The 23,887-nt window shown below is 41.3% G+C and overlaps 1 protein-coding gene across 1 annotated transcript in view; it reads left to right on the forward strand.

Moving 5' to 3' along the window:
• The window catches only part of atp8b1 (ATPase phospholipid transporting 8B1), a 49,222-nt gene that overhangs the window by 11,678 nt on the left and 13,657 nt on the right, over positions 1-23,887 (forward strand). Inside the window, exons 2-13 of the mRNA XM_050052840.1 lie at positions 11,341-11,522; positions 11,754-11,851; positions 16,755-16,868; positions 16,947-17,045; positions 17,267-17,328; positions 18,037-18,109; positions 18,738-18,808; positions 19,381-19,463; positions 19,735-19,893; positions 21,445-21,533; positions 21,806-21,996; positions 22,136-22,220. Of these exons, the coding sequence (XP_049908797.1) occupies positions 11,360-11,522; positions 11,754-11,851; positions 16,755-16,868; positions 16,947-17,045; positions 17,267-17,328; positions 18,037-18,109; positions 18,738-18,808; positions 19,381-19,463; positions 19,735-19,893; positions 21,445-21,533; positions 21,806-21,996; positions 22,136-22,220 (1,287 nt within the window). The 5' untranslated portion in view covers positions 11,341-11,359. The remainder of the gene's footprint in view (positions 1-11,340; positions 11,523-11,753; positions 11,852-16,754; positions 16,869-16,946; positions 17,046-17,266; positions 17,329-18,036; positions 18,110-18,737; positions 18,809-19,380; positions 19,464-19,734; positions 19,894-21,444; positions 21,534-21,805; positions 21,997-22,135; positions 22,221-23,887) is intronic.

Genomic DNA, 23,887 nt, shown 5'->3' on the forward strand with positions numbered 1-23,887 from the left:
GTGTGTGTGTGTGTGTGTGTGGTGGGCGGAGCAGTGAGCAGATGAGTTGGTCTTTTTGATGAGGCTGGTTTCAGGCTCGGTTGGTCTCAGGCAGCGTTGCAGAAATGTCTTAATTTATTTTAATACTCAACCTAAACTGTAACCAGTAACTTTCAAAGCTTCAGTAACTTTTAAAGCTTCTTAAATTTCCTCCTAGGGTCTACTCAGTTTACTACAGATTGTTTCCTCTGTCTCTTTGATTAAAAAGTTAAAGGCAGAGGTCAACCGATATAACAATAGTCATTAAAATGTCCTATCTATATTGATTAATCAGGCAAGCTGATAAATCGACCTGTAGTTGAAAGTGTAAGCTGCATACATTAAAAGGATAGTGCACCCAAAAATGAAAATTCAGCCATTATCTACTCACCCATATGCCGAGGGAGGCTCAGGTGAAGTTTTAGAGTCCTCACAACACTTGCGGAGATCCAAGGGGAGAGGGGGTAGCAGCACAACTCCACCTAATGGAGGCTGACGGCGCCCCAGATTCAAATGTCCAAAAACACATAATTGAAAGCACAAAATATCTCCATACTGCTCGTCCGTAGTGATCCAAGTGTCCTGAAGCCCCGACATAAAAAGTTGTTTGGAAAAACGTCATTTGAACTCTGTTTTTAGCCTCATTGTAGCCTCCCAGCCTAACACCAGAGCGTCCATCGGCATGCTAAATTTTAATTTTTTGGGTGCACTATCCCTTTAAAAGCTCTGGGTGAGAAGGCTTTACCTTGCCAGACTCCATTGCTAAAAGCAGCAATTTTACCCTGGGGTTGTCTACAGCTGCCTTGATTGTTTTTTTTTTTATCCTGTTTTTGTGTGACTTCGTTGAATCCAAACTAACCCTTTAAAATGCCAAAGTAACACAATAACACAAACTAACTAACTGAGGCAGCAGTAGACCAGCAGCTTCTGTAATCACTGAGGTTAAACTCCTTCCACGCCAGAGTACTATTTTTAAGTTTCCAGCCACCTCCAGCTTTTCTGATCATATTCACTCATCTTTTTTTATTCTATGAATATATGTAAACAGTATATACATCAAACGAAAGAAGAGACCTTCTGTTTTTATACACAAAAAACATTTTATTCTATCTTTTTCCATTTCTTATTTTATCAAATTTCGCATTTTCATAAAAAAAAATCCAACAAAAAGCTGAGAAAAATGCATTTTTGTCAAACAGTCATTTTCAAGAACAAATTTAATTTCACACTTTCATTTTTTTGTTTTTTCTCATTTCCTTACGGCAGTTTGAATTGTATAAATGAAAATAATATTACTAGTAATGAATATAATATTCTGTTTGAGGTATAGTGGAACATGTTGCCACGTTCAGTGATCGTTCAATGTTCTATTGTCTCCGTCTCCTCTGTGCTCGTCTTGACAGTCCCCTTTTACACTGCCATTTTCAACGAATGTTGGGCCGGTTTGCCGGTAAGCTGCGAGCGTTTAGACACACAGAGCCGGATTGGCGAGTTGATCCGAGGTGCCCAATTTTCCACCTCGTAGGTGTAACAGTCGAATGTATGAAATGTGCCTTTAACGTGGTGTATACTGTGTCGCTTAACAGCAACGTCATCAAGCAGCGCTTGTTATGATTTGAGTCTGTTGAGAGCGCACCCAACGCTGGTCGGACGTACATCTATGTGCACCTGCTTTTTCTTTATGTCTCTCAACACAACAGTGATGGTTGTAAGTACGTGTGGCGACTATTATGTTCATGTATGAAATTGTAGTAGCCGTACAACCGGGCTTGGTAAGGTTGGAGTGTTTTTAAGTTGACATAAAAATAAACGACGAGCATTTGTGAAATCCCACACTCGTGTGGAAGTGAGTTTCTGCCTGTCGTCTAACTCCAAAGAGCTACAAGGACCCAAAACCATTACATAGGGTAGACATATTTTCGGAACCTTTTTGGTTTAAAAAGAACGAGGCGGCCTTCCACAACGGGAGGGGCTGTCAGACAGCTTGTGGGAGAACCTGTTGATGACGCCGCACGTGCGAGCCACTGGCGGTGGATAAACAGGAAACAGCTGATAGCAGGAATTAGTGAGCAGCTAGTAGCAAGAGGGAAACACAAACCTGACAGACACTGTAAAGATGAGCAACTGAGGAGACAAGGAATTGTGCGCCCTCCTTGTCCTCGCAAACGAAGAGGCCATTAACCGTCAGATGACGGGGACGGTGAAGAACGGGCCGACTTAGAGAGAATCGCCAAAGGACTGACCAGCTGCGGCTTCCCTCCCACGTCACTGTTTACGTCACACGCTGAGCTACACGTTTTGTTACTTGCTCACGGCCCCCATTGCCCTGAAAAAGGCGCATTCTGTATAAACAAAAGTAGGTAGGTGGCATTTTGCTGCACTCCCTGATTTTGTTTTTATACTGCCAATGCTGAAAAAAGACTGATTGGGCTTTCCTGCAAATTTGCACAACTCCTGTCTAAAAAGGGCTACTGTCATGGAGATCCCGTCTCTTCCCACCAAACTCGCTTGCTTCTTTGTCCAAATCACATTCAGAATATTGATCAAAACAGGAAATGTCGGAGTCTGAGTCCATCAACATCTCGACGGCCGTAAACATTTCCATCGGCACCGGCAGTTTCCTGCAGTTTACAAGCTTCTACATCTCTTTAAACAGCATCTTCTTCTGGTTACCAGTGAATCTTCTTTTTCATTCATTTTTGGACACGGCGGTGCTGTTCTACTTCACAGCATGTGTAACACAACCCCCTATCTTATAAGAGTGAAAACATGGTGGGGACAGAGTTGATGTTTTCATCAATGGAGTCTGGTGGCTTTGAAGAGAGCATGGTAACAGCTTAACTTGCCTGTCAGAAAGAGCTGTCTGACAGCAAGGTAAAGCGGTGAAAATATTCTAAATAAATCATGCGCTTAAACTGATATTGAAGTTTTTATGTGGGCCTTAAATGCCCCCCTCCACAGCAGTACATTGCTTAGCTTCTGTGGCAGTACTTGGGTCTGCTTCTCCAAACTGGAGCGTGCCAACCACCATCTACTGTGGGTAACACACTGACTATGGTGCCTCCCAAACTATCCAAATTCCAAACTATCCCTTTAAGGGAGACGCCACACTAGTAGAAGCTAAGGGTATCAGTAGGATCACACACAACCCCCGTGCCTGGGGGGCATAGAGCAGTTGAGGAGGGCGGGGTAGGTGTAGTCTAACCAGAAAGGACAAGTGAACCCAAACTCTGAGATCTGAGGACTTTAATTATATGGACAGGGCACAGATCATGCACTGAGGAATGTCTCTAAGCCAGGTCACTGTATTTATAAAGACAGGTTTCTTTTCTCTGTGTTTCACAATCTAGGAAACCTTTCGTCTTAATAGTGTGCATGCCTCCAGTGTTGACGTGTTCCTGAAACAGTGTGTGGATGAATGCAGGCGTGACACAGGGCCTGGGTTGTGTATTCCTTTGGTGTGGCATGTTGTTGGACTGGATGTTGATGACAAAGCACACATATTCTTCTTCAGATGTCGAGGTGTCCTTCAGTCCATCTTGACTCAGACTGCAGGAAACTGACTCTGGACACCTGGTGGTCATCTTGAAGTCCGGAGTTCTTCTTTATCTTTGCATTTACAGGCCAAATTGTCCGTCTCAACTACTGTCAACAGGACCAAAAGCACCAAATACCTGCTCAGAGTTTAACTGTCATCTCATTCACTCATTCCATCCTCTCATTCTTTCCCTCCTCTCGTAGTCTGTCAAGTTCTTTGTTTCCCTCCCCCGCCTCGCTCAGATCATGTGCAGACTTGTGTGACCAGCCAGAGCTCCTTCAGTGAAACCACAACGCAGGGTTAAATGAGCCGTTTCCATGAACACTTACAGCAGAGTCCACCGGGCTGGTTTCATTAGTTCATTAGTTGTGCTGCTCACATTTGATCTGAACTTTGAAATGCTGACTAAAGGCTGAGTCATGTCTCTAAACAGTAAGGTGATATTTTTAGGCTCTATTGGGATACAGGATATATATCTCCATTTTAAATCTCCTTTAAACTACTGTTACAATGAAGTTAAGTAAGGTCCTGTTTCAACAATTGAGTTAAATAAAGTACTGTTATAGTAAAGTTAAATAAAGTAACATTATAATAAAATTAAATACAGTAATGTTGTAATTAAGGTAGATAAGATACTGTCATAATAAAGTTTATTTTTTTTGTCATAATAAAGTTTTAAAAAATACTGTCATAATAAAATTAAAGTAATGTAATATTAATAATTTTATGACAGAGTTTAAAAATAATGTTATAATAAAGTTAAGTATTGTTATTATAAAGTTAAATAAATTACTGTTATAATTACGTTAAATAAAGCACTGTTATTATTAAGTTAAATAAATTACTGTTATAATTAAGTTAAATAAAGCACTGTTATAAAGTTAAATAAAGTACTGTTATTATAAAGTTAAATAAATTACTGTTATAATTAAGTTAAATAAAGTATTGTTATTATAAAGTTAAATAAATTACTGTCATAATTAAGTTAAATAAAGCACTGTTATTATAAAGTTAAATAAAGTACTATTATAAAGTTAAATAAATTACTGTTATAATTATGTTAAATAAAGTATTGTTATTATAAAGTTAAATAAATTACTGTTATAATTACGTTAAATAAAGCACTGTTATTATAAAGTTAAATAAATTACTGTTATAATTAAGTTAAATAAAGCACTGTTATTATAAAGTTAAATAAAGTACTGTTATTATAAAGTTAAATAAATTACTGTTATAATTACGTTAAATAAAGTACTGTTATTATAAAGTTAAAGTATTGTTATTATAAAGTTAAATAAAGTACTGTTATAGTAAAGTTAGATAAAATAATCTTATAATAAAATTAAATACAGTAATGTTGTAATTAAGTATACCATTATAATATAGTTTATTTTTTAGTATAAGAAAGTTTTAAAAAATACTGTCATAATAAAATTAAATAAAGTAATGTAATAAAGATAAATAAAATACTTTTATGAAAGAGTTTAAAAATAATGTTATAATAAAGTTAAATAATGTACTGTCATAACAAAGTATTGTTATAATCGAGTAAAATACAGTATTGATAAATAAATCATAGTAGAACCACTTGTGCTTTTATTCTGAAACACCTGGCTCGTCTCAGGCCGGAGGTGTTGATGTTTCTGCTGTTGAACTTGAATCTTCTGGTCTCCAGTCTGACTGTAGTGATCAGTGAGAGCAGAGGTGGCTGCTTCCACAACACTGCTTATATATAATGTTATAATGCCATCCATCAGCTCTCTGAAACATTTCTGAAGTCTGGAGTTTGGGGTTGATGCTCATTGATATTAAGGTCTGAGATTAAGCCTCAATATTTAAAACAACTTACCTGGATGTGTTTGTAGCATCGAGGGTCAGACCGGTAGTGTTGTCTATTTATTACTTGTTCAGTTATTTCCTAGTTTTTCAGCTTCTGCTTTGTGTTAAGACAAAATTAAAATTTATATTAGAGTTAATATGTGAAAAAGAAAACTGGATTTTTGTGTAGCAACATGTTTTTATTGCTCAGTGTGACGCAGTGACAGTACTGCTTTATTTTGGCACAAAGAATGCACTGAGTTAAAGGACACCCGCCCTACTGACACCTTTCCACTGCACGCAGCTGTGATGTAACATGCAGAGGCCGCCTCCTGCTCTGCTTTTGTTTCCACCTGTTGCAGAGTTCCCGGAGCTAGATAATGCCTCTGCTCAGGAGGTGATGGTAATTGTGAGTTCCGGGTACGTACAGAAGTTGCTGTCGGACATGATTGGCAAACAAATGTTGTCACATTACTGCTAATGTCGACACAGTACCACAATTGTAAACTTCAGCACTGTACTAGGATTAAAAAACAGAGACTCGATGTCACGGCAACAAGAAGAAGAAAGTCCTAGCACACAAAATAAGATTTTGTAATAAAGTTATTTCTTTTAATGTTATTTCTTTTTCTCTTTAATGTTGCTTCACTCACTGTTTTTCTACTTTTTAAAGCTTAAGGTGTTATTTGCCCCAAAATACTGTACAGTTTTTGGTACATACACCATAAAGACTGTTGCCATATTGTAACACAAAAGGACAAGAGTAATATATAAAAGAGAAAATAATAAAAGTCTCTTAAATGAGAGAAATGAGCAACAAATTTGTTTCCTTTTTTGATAATTCAACATTTTTATCGCTTTAATTGCAAAAACATTTGTCTGAAGTGTGAGCTTTAACAGTTGTGACGGATCAAATGATGCATTTGCTGTCTGTAAACTCAACTGCTTGCTCAGTTGAACATGGTGGAACCCTCTGCACAAAGCTGTCCAAAGTACGACTCTGCGACTTTAGAGTATAATATGGGACATATGGGACTCAGCCACAGATAGTTTCTGGAAAAAGCGCCTGCTTCGGTCTGATGCTGCGTTCATGTGATGTACACAGAATGGGACGATAGCACAACCTCTTGTTTTTCGGACTTAGGCGGTGTGTCTCAAATCACGTACTTCCATCAGTACACTTCCATGTAGTATACAATGTGCACTATGTACTTATTGGCATAGCGCACGAATTTCAACAGGGTAGTGTTGTCTCAAACCAAACACGGCCGTTGTGCACTCACCGGAAATGACGACCACAAATTAGCCAGTTAGCAAACGAGTATTAGCATTCGTGGTACCAAATCATTACAGACTGCTAAATTAACCCAATAAACATACTGCTGGCTTATACCCGACTTCTTGACTCATAGTGCGCTGCATTTTTCCATACTTCTCAGTGTGAACGCACTTATGCACTCAAAATATTAAGTGTAAGTACAGAAGTACGCGATTTGAGACACAGCAAGGGTGTTTATCTTGTGTTGAAAATCTGCTGGTAGATCTGTTTTATTCATAGCTTTGGTACTTGGACACTATTGAACTACTTTCGACAACTTTAATCACCACAAACATGACAACATCGAACACAAAGTCTGGCAGAAATGGGATTTAAACACACCACCAAAGAGTGCATGGAACGATGCATGCAGTAGAGGAAAATAAACACCATGTAGTGGTTTGATGTGGGCAAAAATATCAGCACAACCTCTATTGTTGTCTGTCCAACATTGCCAAAATACTTCATCCACCTGCAGCAAATAGAGCATAACAAGAGTCTACAGCCATGCCAACCGCTCTGTGAAGCTGCTTTTAGCTAAATGCTAATGTTAGCAGACTCTAAACTTCTACGTCTCATGCTCCTGCTTCTAGGCAATACATTCATCATCTGGCATTTCTCAAAATTAAACATACTACCAACCAAGAAGACGAAAAGCTATTCAGTGATAGAACAGAAAATGGACAGACCTTCAGAGGGGAAATATTTGGTCTGGATTATGAACTTTGTTTCCCTTCCATGTCACTAATTGAGTCCTGCTGTAGTCACTGTATGACCCCGATGAGCGCTTTGAGGTGTATTTGTTCTGGGAAACCAGACTAATGAACCTTATCAGCTGTGCTAATGGACTCCTCCACATCATTAAACATTAAGCTGACGGGATGTGCCAACCCAAACCTGGCACCTGCTCACCGGGAGAGCTGTTAAATGTGTTGTGGGGATTGGCAGTGAGACAATGGAGTTGTTACAGCGTCTGCCAGGACCTCATTCCACGGTTTGACAGTCTATTTTTATCTGCAAAACAATAATGTCAACTGGATAATAATTGGCAACCTCCAGGGCTGAAAAATGAAGCCAAAATTGAAGTGCCAAAAACTGCAGTTCCTCTAATGGCCACTTGAGGCTGGCTCCAAGAGCGAGTCAATTCCCGTAGTTAAAATGCCCAACTTTACAGCAGGAATAAACATGTTTACAGCCTGGTACTTAAAACAGTTTTGGTCTCCATAGCTAATTTCAACATTCATGACAACTGTACAGGGGGTGAATTTATATATCCCACCTTAACAATAATGACCTCTTCGAACAATTTCAATCTGGATTCCGCACACAACACAGCACCGAAACTGCCCTCCTTAAAGTCACAAACGACCTCCTCCTCTCCTCAGACTCCAGCCTACTCTCCATCCTTATCCTCCTTGATCTCACCGCCGCCTTTGACACCATCAACCACTCCATCCTACTCTCCCGCCTGCAAACCCTCCTCAAGATCACTGACAATGTCCTCACCTGGCTACATTCCTATCTCACTGACAGAAAACAATTCATCTTCATCAACAACTGCCCCTCCTCAACTGCCCCTCTGTCCCAAGGCGTCCCCCAGGGTTCGGTGCTTGGTCCTCTCCTCTTCATCCTCTACCTCCTCCCCCTTGGTCAAATCATCCGTCGTCATGGTCTCTGTTTTCACTGCTACGCTGATGATATCCAGCTATACATCTCCACTAAATCCATCACCCATTCAACCCACTCCACCCTGTCAAACTGTCTCTCCGAAATTAAATCCTGGATGCAAGCAAACTTTCTTAAACTCAACTGTGACAAATCAGACATGATCCTAATTGGTCCAAATTCCCTCACCCAAACAGCCAAAGACTTCCACCTCACCATCGACAACTCCACCCTGTCCCCCTCCCCTCACTGCCGCAACCTTGGTATCATCTTCGACAGCAACCTCTCCTTCGACCAACACATCAAACAAGTCACTAAAACAGCCTTCTTTCACCTTAAAAACATTTCTCGCCTCCGCCCCTCACTCTCTCGCAATGCTGCCGAAGCCCTGATCCACGCCTTCATTACATCCCGCCTTGACTACTGCAATAGCATCCTTTATGGCACAACCTCCAAACTCCTCAATAAACTCCAATATATCCAAAACTCTGCCGCCCGCCTCCTCACTCACACCCGCTCCCGCGACCACATCACCCCTGTCCTTCAGAACCTCCACTGGCTCCCTGTTCCACAACGCATCCACTTCAAACTCCTCCTACTCACCCATAAAGCTCTCCACAACCAGGCCCCCTCTTACCTCACAGACCTGCTCCACCCTTACACCCCTTCCTGCAGCCTCCGCTCTTCCAATGCCAACCTTCTCACCGTCCCCAAGACCAAGCACAGAACCTGGGGGGACAGAGCCTTCTCTGTTGCTGCCCCCACCCTCTGGAACTCCCTCCCAAAACTCATCCGTGACTGCACTGACCTCCCATCATTCAAATCACTACTCAAAACTCACCTGTTCCGTTCTGCTTTTAATGTTTAGCTACTTTTATTCATTTACTTATTTCCTTGTTTTTTCACTCCCATTACTATTCCTCTTTGTCTTCGATGTCTTTGCTGATAATTGTTGTTTTATTTGATGTGTTTGAACTGTCTCTGTAAAGTGACTTTGAGAACTTTGAAAAGCGCTTTTTAAATAAAATGTATTATTATTATTATTATTATTATTATTATTATATAACTCACCTGTGTACATTTTATTAGGGCGTAAAGTTACACATAGGATAGGCCATTTTGAGTGAACCCTTCGAAATGCCAAAGTCACACAATAACACAAACTAGACTGAAAGAGATATTTTCATATCACCTGCAGCTATCTCCACTAAAACTGTGGAAAAAGGTGTTCAGATCTGGCCTCAGGTCTCCTGTTGACATGTCTGGTGTCAGGTTACTGCTAAAAACAGACAGTAAACCAGCTGAATGAATACGCTCACTAAACTGAAGTGAGTCCTGAGTAGAAGGTGACAATGATCAGAGAGGTGTGGTCACATTCCTCAGAGTCACAGATATATGAATGTTCATTGTGACACTTTAATACACAAACACACACTGCAACATCATAACACACACATTTTATGACAGGACAGGAGGTTTGGCAGAAACACGCCCATTAATAAGATGGCAAACCTGAACTGCAGCTCCACATTTCTGTTCACCGAGTATCTGTGGCTGTACACAATAGATGAAGGGGATGTTTTTGTGACATGAATTTCCTCTAGTTTTAAATGCTGCCAATCATTTAACCCGCTGTGACTGTGGCTGACTGCTGGATCCTAAAGTCTTTGCAGTCTTATCTTTTCAGGATACATTTTGTTTAAGTACAAAGTCATGGCGTGTCATTTCTAAACACGTCAGACTTGTCAGTGTAGAAAATGTCACTGTTGTTGCAGCCATCAGCTGACTGTCGCGGCATTTCCTTACTCCTCCCTTCCTCCTTTAAGGCCCTGATACACCAAGCCGACGGTCGGCCGTCGACCAACGTCGGGCCGTCGGTGAGCGTCTGTCGGCCTAGTTTTTCAGTGTGTCCCGCACCATCGGCACTTCGGCGTTGGCGGCTTTTCGGCCGATTGAGCATGTTGAACATGATAATACTCCAGATTCCCAAAAACTGTACTAAAGTACTCAAGTAAATGCACTTAGTTATTGTCCACCACTGACAGTAAGAGGGAATAGAGACACGTCGTCCATCTTTACATACAGTCTTAGTTTAGCATGTCAGCATGCTCAACTAACTTGATTCAAGCCCTTTGCTCCTCAAGGCAGCATCGGCCATTGACAAATGTCCTCCACCTCACTCAGTTCTTTAAAGATCTCCCCAGTTGAGCCCACTTGTTTCTGCCTGTACACCTCCTCTCCCTCTTTTTCTCGATCCCTGCCAGTTCATATCAGGACCTGTCAGGTGATGTTTGTGGCAGCTTTTCTGAAACTGTGTCCACTCCACTTTCCACCAGATGTTTAGTATCCTCCTGAGGCAGGTGTTAATGAACCTTTTCAGCCTGTTTGTTGTGTGCTTTGTTGTTTTCCATGATCCATACAGCATCACCTTGCTGCGTCACATTGGAGTTAAAGATGAGGTGCTGACTGAGATGTGTTTTAAGCTAGAGATCTTCTAGAGCATGTTTAACACCACCCTGTCCTTATTGCTGGTTGCTGGTTTTAGATCTGGAGTGGATCTTCATGACTTCCGTCTTAGCTGTACTGGGTTAGCATGCTACCCTATGCTAATTAGCACTTAACACAAAGTACTGCTGAGGCTGAAGGAAAGGTCACTAGTATCGCAAGTGCTTAGTCACAAAAGATGATGTTTAAAAGTATGGACGAATTGAAATGTTGATATGGTGTGAGATGAAAGGGTAAGGGTTCACCAAAGTCATTTCAGTTCAGCCCATAAATTTCCCTCCAAAACACAAATGTTAACCTCATGGTGTCCCCAAAGGAAAAGTCAGGAGATCAAAGTCAGTAGGATGCCTCCTCTGGGAAACATGAATGTCCGTATCAGATTTTGAGCCAGTCAATCCAAAAGTTGTTGAGATATTTGAGTCTGGACGAACCAACAGACCGACATCACTGACCAACTAAAACTCTTCTTCCCACTCAGAGATATCTGAGCCGCTAAGATGAGTCGGCTGCGTGCAGACTCCCAGGGTTCCCTGGGGCCTGACGATGAGGTCATGCCGTACAGTGACGATGAGACGGACGACGAATTGGATGCAACCTCTGAGGAGGAACCAGAAGAGCCGCCAGGAGTCCCGCAGCCCCCGGTGGAAGCTAAACCCAGCGGTGAGTGACTGAAGAAAATTTTATTTATTCTGGATGAACTTAATTGTGGGAAATCCCTTTTGTGAGGCTCCTGAGGCTCCTTAGAAACCTAAAAAAATGGGTTTCACTTTATTTTTTGTGCATCTAGAATGTGTTTAGCCTAGCTTAGCACACAAAATGGAAGCAGGTGGAAACTGCTAGCTCAAAAGAGAAAAAATATGAAACCATTTTTACTAATGTTTTATTTTCCAGAGATGGGATGGAAGGTGAAAGCTAACGACCGACCGTATCACCACCTGCCAGAGTTTCAGAAGAAAGTCTTCCTGTGCTTCAAGAAGAGCAGATACTCTGTAAGTTCAACTGTTTACACCCACCTGCTGTTTGATGGAGTTGTCTGAAGGTGCCTTTTACCCTCCCTGCTTGTTGGTCCTGGTTGAAACTAATCCTGAGCATATAGAGCTGAGCATATAGAGCTGAGCATAGCTGACACTCCCAGGACAAAGAGCAGGGCAAGTTTGTGTTTCACTCCATTTAAATGAGCCATTCATCATGCTGTTTGTTTTTCAAATCATCCAGTAGTTATTAGGTTGATTTTTTTTTTTTACTTAAAGGTTAATGGTTTCAGTTAATTTCCTTACAGTCAACCTACAGGGAATTAAAAGTTTCTGTAGGGACATAACTGATCAGTCAACATCTCCTGGTAGTCTTTGTCCGTGTTACTTCGTCATTGTGGGAAATACAAGTCTGATATTTAACCTGCCAGAAGTAAAAACTAAGTTTCTGTTAAACTGTTTTTATCTTCAACTATTTCATGTCAGACTCTCTAATGAGCATTTCAAAGGATAGTTCGTTTTTTTGAAGTGGGTTCGTATGAGGTACTTATCCACAGACAATATATTACACACAGTAAATGTCAGTGGGGACGCCCCAAGTTTGGAGAAGCAGGCTAGACTTTGACATGGAAGCTAAGCAATGTACTGCTGTAGTCAGGGGTCACCAACAAAAAAATCAACATCAGTTGAAATGTATGCTATAATGACAGTATTTTCACTGCTTCACCTTAATGTCAGACAGTGATTTCCAACAGGAAAATGAAGCCGTTATATTGCTCTCTTCAAAGCCAGACTCCATAGAGAAAACCAGTGATTTAACATCACTGAAAACAGGAGCTGCTGGTCTACCTCTTCTTCAATCAGTTAGTTAGTTTGTGTTATTGTGTCACTTTGGTGTTTTAAAGGGTTAGTTTGGATTCACCAAAGTCACACAATAACACAAACTAGCTAACTGATTGAAGAAGGGGTAGACCAGCAGCTCCCGTGTTCAACGAGGTAAAATGACTGCTTTTCTCAATGGAGTTTGGTGGCTTGGTCGAGAGCATAGATGGGGAGCTGAAGCCATTAATGGCTATTCTTTCAACTGGGTGTCGTGTATCTTCTTTCAATACATGCCATGAAAAAAATAAGATAGAAATTTCTTTGGGAATTACATTTGAAAATAACCAAACCTAATCCCAGCTCAGCCCAAGGCAACATAACAACCTAAACTCAACGGAAATACCAATCCATTGTAGGAACTAGAGATGTACCGATACCACTTTTTCCTTCGATACCGATTCCAATCCCTGAACCTTAGGTACCTTCCGATACCGAGTACCGATCCGATACCAGCGCGTAAAATAAAAATGGATGGGATGTGAATTGTTGTATGTCTCAACTCCTAAAACTCTATGTAAAATGTTAAGAAATAAATAAATAATAGTAGAATGAATGCCATAAAACTTTTTTATTATTATTATTATTATTATTATCCAGTCAAGACACAGGTTAAAGTGCAGCCACACAATTTGGTAAAAAAGACATTATAAAGGCTACAGTAGAATGCTTTTTAAACTCCCCTCCATTTCCGTTTCGTTTGCCTGTAGCGTGCGTATGCGTAATGACATGAGGCATTACGTGGTATTGGATTGGTCATAGGCTGTACTCGCCGATACCCGATACCGCATTTTAGGCAGTATCGGAGGGATTTCCGATACTGGTATCGGTATTGGTACAACTCTAGTAGGAACGCTCCAGGTTTGGATAGTACAGTCTCTTTTAAGTCGATCTACAATTAGAAAAAAACTGTAGAACCCAATTTGGTCCAACCTGGACTGCCAGATTTGGGCTAAGCACGGCTGTAATTTCTCAAAATTCCTGCAGGCTTGAAGTGGGTCGGGGTCGTGCCAACTTTCCAGTATTTTTTTTCCCCATGTCAGGAACAATGTGTGGACTGTTTTGCCGTCAAGTCATTGTATACAGTGAAAGTTTTGTTGAAGAATTAAACTCATACAGTGCACAGACTCCAGTGCACTGGAGGGGTGAAGCCTGCTCTGCTGAACCTGTCGTGTGTGAGACACAGAGGCAATGAGTCTTGAAATAACAAAAGGAAGAGAAGAAGGAGAAGTGGTGTGAGGAAACACGTCGGCCCTTAGCCTGTAGTAAATGTTTTAAAACTTAATTTTGTTTATTTCTTTTTTTACTGTGGCAATCAGTGTTTTAAATCAGGCTGGTATCGGGCTTGGACAGAAACCATGTGGGTTCATGTAGGGTCGGGCCGGATATTTAGAGTCCGATCAAAGCTCTAGTCAGCATTAACTCATCTCATACTATACATGTCTTCGAGCTAGATTATTGCCAGGTCTTGTATAGTATTTGATATATAAATCCCAAAGCATAATCCCAGGCTAATGGAGTATGAACGTGATGTACAACACCAACATGGTTTGATAGTTTTCCTTGTCTCTGCTTCCTCCTGACGTCGCCTCTCTGTTTCTGCTGAGTCATTTAAGACTCCATCAGGGCGCCCTGAGCTGCTGAAAGGTCTTGTTTGAAATACACGAAGCGCTGTTTTCTTTGGCAGTGCTTTTGTTTTGTTTATTTTGAATGAAGGTGTAGATTACAGGTGAGGTGAAAGCATTGTAGATTAATGGCAATTGGGCGTGTACTTGATTCAGTGGAGAGCTGTCATACTCACAATAGACATAATAGACTCACATGGCTTTTCCTGGTTTCTGTACATTTTTAGTTCATGACTCAACTCTTTTGTCAGGTTGCTCTACCCTTAACATGTAATATAAAATAAAAACGAATGTACTCTTTCCATAGTTTAAAACTCTAGCTGGTTAAAAGCTGAGACTCTCTGCAGGGACTTTTTTTTCAGCAGCTGGTAAACAGAAGAGTGTTTTGTGTCTTTGTGGAGGCTGAAACCTGATCGTCCAGCTGAGCCTACCTGTTCCTCACTGATAGACACATTAGACACAGCGAGACTCAGCGGGACTGAAGCCAGAACATGTTTCTAACAGCTTCAAAAGTAACCCTCTGTATATTTATGATCTTAGATCTAACAGGAAGCTGCTGGAGAGAAGGTAAAAACAGCTGATGAATGTTCTTGATGGTGCCTGTTTGTCCCGTAACTGAGTCAAAGCTATTAACGGTTAGAGTTCAGATGGTTATCTGTAATGAAATGCAGCTCCATCTCGTAACTGACGTCCCCACAAACTGGGCCACTGCCTGCACAGTCAACCAGGACACCGCCTGCTAAGCTGGAAACCACTTATTCTCATTAGGGGACATTTCAGTGAAGCAGCCCTTTCCTGTTACGTGACAATCCCCTTACACAAAGTCAGGTCCATAAAGAAATTTGCCTCAGAAAAATGCTTAAAAATGGCTAAAATGCGACTGATCGCTGTGGCTCCCCCTGTGGACCAATGTTGTTGTTGTTTTTTTCTAATTTTTGGTATGACTAAGTCATGGTATGGTATGCTGTACATAATCACGGAAACTGTCAGTCTGTCATTCTGTCTGTCCCACGTTTTTTCAAAAACTCTGTCTGAATACATTGCTCTTCTTAATGGGTTCAGTTGACTATTTAATCTGCAATTCCCTATGACCTGTATCCCAAACCCACACCATGTGAAACTGTATGTGGGCAACTGTGCACTCAATGGATATGGACTAGTTTATTAATATTTACTGTAGTGGCCATTTCAACATACCACAGTTCCCAGGCCACATAAGCCCCGTTTCCACCAAACACCTTTTGGTATGGTACCTTTAGGTTAGATTAGGTTACTTTATTCATACCCGTAGGTATATTTGTTTTGCACTGAGTTGACATCCATTCATCCACACATACATTTGGAACCAAGAGTAACCCTTCAGACATGGTACCTAGACCCTCGGTCTGTTCAGACAGTCCTCTTAAATGTGGGCGGGGTTGTTGTCACTCATTGCTCCGTCCAGCACTCGCTGTATTTCCTCATCAGCTGTGACACAGATGGAAGTCTGCACCTGGTTTATCGTCCACAGAACGAGGCTGCACGCCCACATTTTCAGAACAAAATACAACAGGCTGCAGTGAGAGTCTCTCTCCATGGGATATTTAAAAATAGGGGCTTTGTGCATTTAGTCCTTCTCAGGCAAGCTCAGGGGTTTAGTGTTGCTGGAGCCCACAGGAACAACGCTCTGTGACACTTTTTTTCTCAGAGTGAGGATTAGGATATATACTGTTCACATAATCTGGTCAAAATTAATATATATGCTTGAAGATGCACTCATTACTGAAAGGGTCTGTCAGTGTCTGTCATATAAAAACTAAAGTGATGGTCAAAGTTGTCACAGTGAAATTTAAGGTGNGCCTCAAAACCAGACACAACTCAGCCCTGAGCAGAGTGACCGTCCTCTACTGACCAATCAGACTGCAGTGTCAAAAGGTTGAACAAAAACAAGACATTTTTTGTCCGAATGATGCAAAATTCGGAGCAGGTAGTGAGACGGAACCTGAGTCATGTTGGTAGAAAAGGGGAAAGACTGTCCAAACAGAGCCCTGACCTCAACTCCATCCAACACCTTTGTGATCAAGTGTACCGCTGACTGGCCTCCAGACAGCACAGTCGGGGTTATTCTGTGAAATCAAACTCTCAGAGCACCTCAGCGACGCTGTGGCAGGGATGGACTCCTCACTGAGTGGAAACCAGGCTGTAATGGACAGAGTTCAGATGGTTATCTTCTGCTGAAACACAGCACTGAACTCATTACTGGCACCATGAGAACAGGACGAACGCCGTGTCTCCTGACGTCTAGGACTTTTTGTTCAGCCTTTATATCATGGTATACCTTGAAACTCCCCCAGAGCCACAAACAACATTTAGCAACAGACTCATTAGTACTCCTGATGATCCGCTCATCATCTGCTCTGTGTCTTTCCCCTCTGCAGGGAAACGCCATCAAGACGTACAAGTACAACGTCCTCACCTTCCTCCCTCTGAACCTGTACGAGCAGTTAAAGAGAGCCGCCAACCTCTACTTCCTGGCTCTGCTCATCTTACAGGTACATCTCAACAGAGATTAACCCCCTGTGCTCTGGTTAAAAAGCACAGATATTTACCAACAAATGTTTGTTTGTCAGGTCATTCCAGACATTTCTACTCTGCCCTGGTACACCACGCTGATTCCCCTGGTCGTGGTGCTGGGGATCACTGCTGTCAAAGACCTGGTGGATGATCTGGTAAGACTTCCCGTTTTCTTTTTCAGCTAAATCTCAGCTTCTTTTCTGAGCTTTCAACCACATCTCAGTAGACTGAAGTTGGGTTGTAGCTACCTGCACTTTGAAAGAAATCTGGTATTGCTGGCAATAACTGGAGAGAATTGAAATGTATTTTATGCCAGTCAGTTTTAATTAAGCTGTTGCACAAGTACTTTAGCAGCAATGCTTGATTTTTCTTCCAGGCGCGGCACAGGATGGACAAAGAGATCAACAACAGGAAGTGTGAAGTCCTGCTGGACGGCAGGTCAGAGCAAAGCTTTCATTCATAAAACAAGATATCCAACATCTTTTAAACTGACACCATTTTTAAAGGGACTCCCTAAAAACCGGGTATTTCATGTGGGCATGGTTTGGCAGGACGCAGCAGTGTTTGCTTCGGCAAGCTCTGTAATGTCTCAGCCCGTGCTCCTAGTGCACATCATGACGTAGGCAACAGTCATTTGAAAATCTGCAGGGAATATTAGGCTAGTTGGAGCTGCAGTTGTGTCAGCAGTACAAGGAGCAAAAATCTGAGTGTGTAAATCGATGGTCACAAAAATTTAAATTCAACTCTGTTTGAAGTTAAAATCAGACATGAGGTCTCCTGTAGGTTAATCTCAGGGTTAAGGCAAATAATAGGTTGACAAACAACTTTATAGGTTATGGTTTTGCTAGCTTATCTGAGGGAGACAGCACATCAGGCACACAACACTGTGTGACGCAGGACGTTGGGCACCGCCCTGGGTGAATTACCATGTTTTTAGGGAGCCCCTTTTGAGAAAAGTATTGTATAGCAGTTTGAAATGGGTCTACAGAAAGTCCTGGTGCATATCAAAGTATATTTTGTGTTATGTGAGGTTTGTTCCTGTACACTGCCAGTAAGGGGGTGCTCCCCAACTTTCTTGTCGTTGTATATCATTAAAATGTGACGACAGTGTGCATGTATAAAAACTGTGATGGGTCTCTGCTTCAGGTTTCAAGAGTCAAAGTGGAGGGACATCCAGGTTGGAGATGTGGTTCGTATGAAGAAGAACGACTTCATTCCGGTATGATGATTTAGCCATCGGCATCACTTTTGTTGGACTTTTGTTGGCTGACTGAAGCACAGGTTGTTTTAATGTGCATGTGTGACCTCTTGCTTTTTTAAACTGACATCATTGAGGAACTTTACACTCAGAAACATGACACATCACATGCTTCCCCCGCCCATCCAGACCACTGTCTCCCGGGCGACAGGTCGTGAGCAGACATGATGTGTAATTTTGTATTTGCAGACTACGAGTATTTAGGTGCATTTTGCTACCATGGAGCACCAGCTTAACTTGCAAATATTATTAACATATGAACTGGAGATCTGTAAGCTTGTTTCCACAGTGAATCAGTGTTTAACGGCACCGCAGTGACAGCAACTTTATGCTAACTGCTAACATCTAACTGTTGACCGAAAGCTTCAGGTCCACAGCAAAGACATCAACACTATAAATTTGTAGTGTTGTTTTTGTTATGAAATCTGCTGATTTACAATAATGCTCTCTTTGGTTTGAGACAGGGATGGTCGTTTAGAAATTCTGTGGTCTTCACAAACCACAGAGGGATCTAGTTTTCTACATCACAATCAGATGTGTGGTCAGATATGAGTGTTAAACTCATGTGTGTGTTTTTGATTCTCTCCAGGCTGACATCCTGCTGTTATCCAGCTCCAACCCAAACAGCCTGTGCTATGTAGAAACAGCTGAGCTCGACGGGTAAGACTCTTCACCCTTTAAGTTCACCTATATAACAAAAGACTATAATCATCTTCATTATAATTTACTGATATGCCCACTGCTAACAGTCACTGCTGGAGCAGCGTTCTTTGCTCCGATACGGTTTTGTTTGAGCTGTAGTTTTCTCAAGAGTTCAGTCAACAAATTAGTCACCAATAAGAGGAGAGTAAATGTGTAAAGAGCTTTTGACAGAAGCTAAAGAACCTCTGCCAGGCTCGGCCATTTGACCAGTGTGACGGTACATTCTGTGATCAAGCGAGAAACACCTTAAAATCAAACACACAGGCCTGAACAGGCGTCTCTAATGGAACTATTTACAATAAATGGCAACTAAACTTAAACACATATCTCTATTTGCTTTCTTTGTGACAGCAAATTTGCATCAGAGAATGAATAATTAATTGATTTCATAAATAAGAGCCACTTATGCAGACTGACTTACATGCAGAGAATTCTTTACCACCTTTATCCAGATTTTATGAAGTTTAATCTGTCTACCTCTGGGCTTTGGTGTCAGTCCTTTACAAGTCTTTTTTATCTCCCCCGTGCAGAGAGACCAACCTGAAGTTTAAGCTGGGACTCAGAGTGACAGATGAGAGACTGCAGGAGGAGCGTCAGCTGGCTCAGTTTGATGGTGAGCACGCTTCACAACTACAAGCCAAGTTTATTTACATGAGCGTAAATCATTTTACTCACTCAAACAGAGACGCACCCGAGATAGGAATCTAATAATCCATTTAAAATGAAAATACAAACTATAAAATCATTTTTAAAAACAGCAGTACTTGGTGTATAGACGTACTTGTTATAAGCATATTCCTCATTTTGGTGAGTAGAGGTCATCTTTGGTCCACAGCAAAATATCTCATATCTATTGTCCTTGTGTCGTCTTGTTTCTCTTTAAGCTCTGATCGAGTGTGAAGAGCCGAACAACCGCCTGGACAAGTTTGTGGGGACGATGCTGTGGCAGAGGGAGCGTTACCCTCTGGACCTGGACAACATGCTGCTGCGAGGCTGCAAGATCAGAAACACAGAGGAGTGTCACGGCCTAGTCATCTTCGCAGGTTTGTGTCCTGGGGATAAACACCATCTTTGTTTTGCTGATGCACAGCTTGAATTTAAGTGAGTCTGGCTTTGAAGAGAGCATAGATTAAAGGCGCAGTATGTAAGAATGTGGCCAAAACGGTTACTGCCCTCAAATTCAAAATACTGCCGCGAGTCGTGTCCGCCCCCCCTCCCATACAGATTCGAGGTTGCTGGACAGTGGCACGCTGGAGACTGATTTGTTTGCCCACGGTTGGCTGCCATGGCAGGGCCGCATCGCCGCATCCTTGATCTTCGGTTTTCCAGCAGACTGTTGGAGCAAGTCCGGCTTCTCTGCTGCTAACGCTGCTGCCGGGATACAGCGGAGGAGGAGCCGACTGCTAATGCTATGTACCAGTACACTGCTAATGCTGCTTGCCATGCTGCTAACATTTGCTTCTCAAAAAAAACACAGTCGGGTCAATGACCCACCTGCACATGAGCTACAATGTATGATCGAAAATGAATAACAGTTGAAAGTATTCGAAATGTCCATCCCCGTCTAGCTATGATGCTAGTTAGCCAACTTTGGCTAAAGCTTACCTGTCGAGGAGAAGAGTAGCCACTTCGACATCCGATTTCAAATTCTTCTCCGCTTACAACCATCTCAACTGTTCAAAAGCATCTTCTATATAGACCCTCGCTTTGCCTCGAGTTTTGTCTTGTGTTTTTGGGAATCATAAGGAGGTCGTTTGGGTTTAGTCACACTGTCAGCCATTGTAGCTCAGTCGTAACTGTAACTGATGCTGAGACTCTACTGACTGCGTGACTGGTAGACGGCGGTGGGTGGCGCAACAGGCCAAAACACAAATTCAAAACATAAACATGATAAAAAAAAAAAAATTAAATGTGAATATTCTGGCTGTACTATTGTTGTCGGTGAGATCAGTATGTTATATGAACATTATTCCTTAGTCTCTGTGGCATATTAGGAGGATTTTACAGCTATTTGCTTTAGATTTCTTACATATAGCTCCTTTAACTTTAACTTTCCATTCAGTTCCTCATTGGAAAGGGCTTTCAAGCCTTTCCTTTCAAATACAACGTTAACATGGGGTGAATAATTCTTATACAAATGTTCATTTGGGGGTGAAGTATTCCTTTAAAGCTGGTCTTTACATAAGTATTTTAAAAATTGTCAAATGTTTTCCTTGTATACGGATCCAATTTTACCTTATGCATGAAAAATCAACATTTCGAGCTGAAACCAGTCGTCAATTTAGTGAACTGTTGATCAACAGAAAATGAATCAGCAACAATTTTGATAATTGATTAATTAATTAGATATTTCCTTATCATATTTACCATATTTACATGTATGTGTTTTGGTTTTGGCTTGTTTGCCCGATAAAAGAAGACATTTGACATCGTCATTTTATAGGCTGATCAAATATTCAATTGAGAAATTGAAATAATTGTCACCACCAGTCTACATTAACTTCTCATCACCAAATACAATTTGACAGTGAAAGCTGATCATTTAAAATATAATAGATGATTAATAACTGTACCGTTTTGATGTGCTGTCGTAGGAGCTGACACCAAAATCATGAAGAACGGCGGTAAGACGAGATTCAAGAGGACCAAAATTGACGAGCTGATGAACTACATGGTTTACACAGTAAGTCTGAGACACCTGCAAAACTCATTACCATCGGTATTCATTTTCAGTTTTTGAATTAATCTCCTTTCAGCTTCTCCCATCATTCAGATCTATCAGCTGCATGTTCTTTGTGGGGGTATTTATTTTTAATTTGAGGCGATGTTTTCATGAAACCCACAGTGTTTTAGAACTTGTTTTTAAAAAAAACAGGAGCCATCAAATTGTATTTAATTGACAATATCGGGCCTCAGTACCAGGTGTCTAACTGTGTTCCTGCTCCCTCCCTGTAGATCTTCGTGCTGCTGATCCTAGTTGCAGCTGGTCTGGCCATCGGTCACACCTTCTGGTACGAGGAGATCGGCTCTAAGGCTTGGTATCTGTACGACGGCAAAAACCAGGACGCCTCCCACAGAGGCTTCCTCAGCTTCTGGGGATACATCATCGTCCTCAACACCATGGTGCCCATTTCCCTATATGTCAGGTCAGTGAAACTGTACCTACATGTTTAAGACTTGTGGTGTGTGAAACTGGATCTCTTGCACACTGTCGTCAAATAACAGCTCTGCCTCTAAGAAACAGTTGTCAAAATCAAACCTGTTGTTTCTGTGCTTTGTGTTCAGTGTGGAGGTGATTCGTGTGGGCCAGAGTAAGTTCATCAACTGGGACCTGCAGATGTATTTCTCCGAGAAGGACACACCAGCCAAGGTACGTAACCACTGCTTTAATATTTATTTTAGCTTTCTGACTTTTCTCTAAATGTAGCACAGAACATTCGGTCCACACAGGATGTTCTACTTTTTCCAGGAGAGAAGAAGAACCAACAGATCCCTATGAACAATGTCTCAGTCTGTAGACCTTCATCAAGTATAATTCAATATTCAAGGACCAAAACTGAGTTCATGTCGTGACTCAGTTGAGATCCCTATTTTTGATCCCAGGCACCCGTTAAAGACTTCATGTGTTATTGAAGTTGTTTCCAAGGAGAGAACTATCGGACAAATGTTAGAACAGTAAATTAATAATAAAGAAGTTTATAGTTGTGCCGTAGCAGTCATGTGTAGACAGTAGAAACCATACAATATATAAAATAATGGACGTAGCCCGCGTGATGTCGTCCATTGGTTTGTGGACTCGTGTTTTGAATCGTCAATTTTTGCACTTAGACCGTTGTCATCATGTTTTTTTGGAGCCAGAGATAACCATATTTGGTTGAGAGGTTCGATCTAACCCTTACGCGAGCTGCTGGCATGATTAGCACGGTGCATTACAGTCTGTGGTTAACTTTGATAATGCTAATGCAAATTTTCGCTAGCTATAAAACATCAAAACTAAACGTGCTTGCAACTTTCAACTCCTTTTTAAGGGTGTTTTTGTACAATCAAATGCCGAACAACCTTTTTCTTTTTTTTATATATTCTTTGTCAAAATTCGTCTCTTACAGTAGTTGGGCTACTTCTCATAGAAACAGAATAAAAGGACAGTGTCACTCGTAACACTCTTTCTTCTCTTTTTCCATCCTTTCTTCCATCCCTTCTCCTCTTCCTTCTCCCCTCATTTCCCCCGACCTTATTACCTTTGTATAATACCTGTTTTCTGCATCTTGCATCAAATAGTGAAGCTGGATTCCTAGTGCTGTGGTTTATCATCTCCATTTTATAGATCTCATCAATTGTATCCCTCCACTTGCTGAGTTGTGGCGCCTCTGGTTTTAACCAAATTTGTGGTATTTGTTTTAATGCAGCTGCTCTTAAAGTTCTGAAAAGATACTTAACATTTTGTTGAGAGAGTAGCTGTGGTGTTCAGCCAAGTAATAACTGCTCGGGCCCCAAAATTAGTGAGCACTGAAAAGTGCTGTCTATCACCTCCCTTATTTCTGTCCAATATTGCTGCAAAACCGGACAGGGATAGAATATGTGGGTGTGGTTGGCTTCTACCTCCCCGCATTTTCACCTACAGCTTGGTGTTCCCTCCCTAGAGTACTGAAAAGAAAGCATTTGAATCTAACAAGAATATTCTCTCCAATGAATGAAGTTGTAGTCATACATGTATTATTACGTATGTCCTTTCATACGTCTGGAGGCAGAACTACCTTTAATTCATGAAGTGAAAACACACTGAAGTAGTGATAGTTATGGCTGAGCCGTGAGTCTGGGGTCACACCATGGTTATGTTACCTAATGAACATAGTGCTCAAGGAACGGGTCCTAAAACCCATCTTCTTACAAAATTATTCAACTTTCTGTCCACTTACTATCTTTGTCACTGTCTTTATTAGCAAATTGAATTTTTCTCTTCAACCCCTTATCAGATGATCCACTGTTGAGATTATGTAATGATAGCGGAGCATTCTGAGATTTCTCCTCTGATAGAGA

The sequence above is a fragment of the Epinephelus moara genome, chromosome 9 (genome assembly GCF_006386435.1).
Source record: "Epinephelus moara isolate mb chromosome 9, YSFRI_EMoa_1.0, whole genome shotgun sequence".
NCBI lineage: Eukaryota > Metazoa > Chordata > Actinopteri > Perciformes > Serranidae > Epinephelus > Epinephelus moara.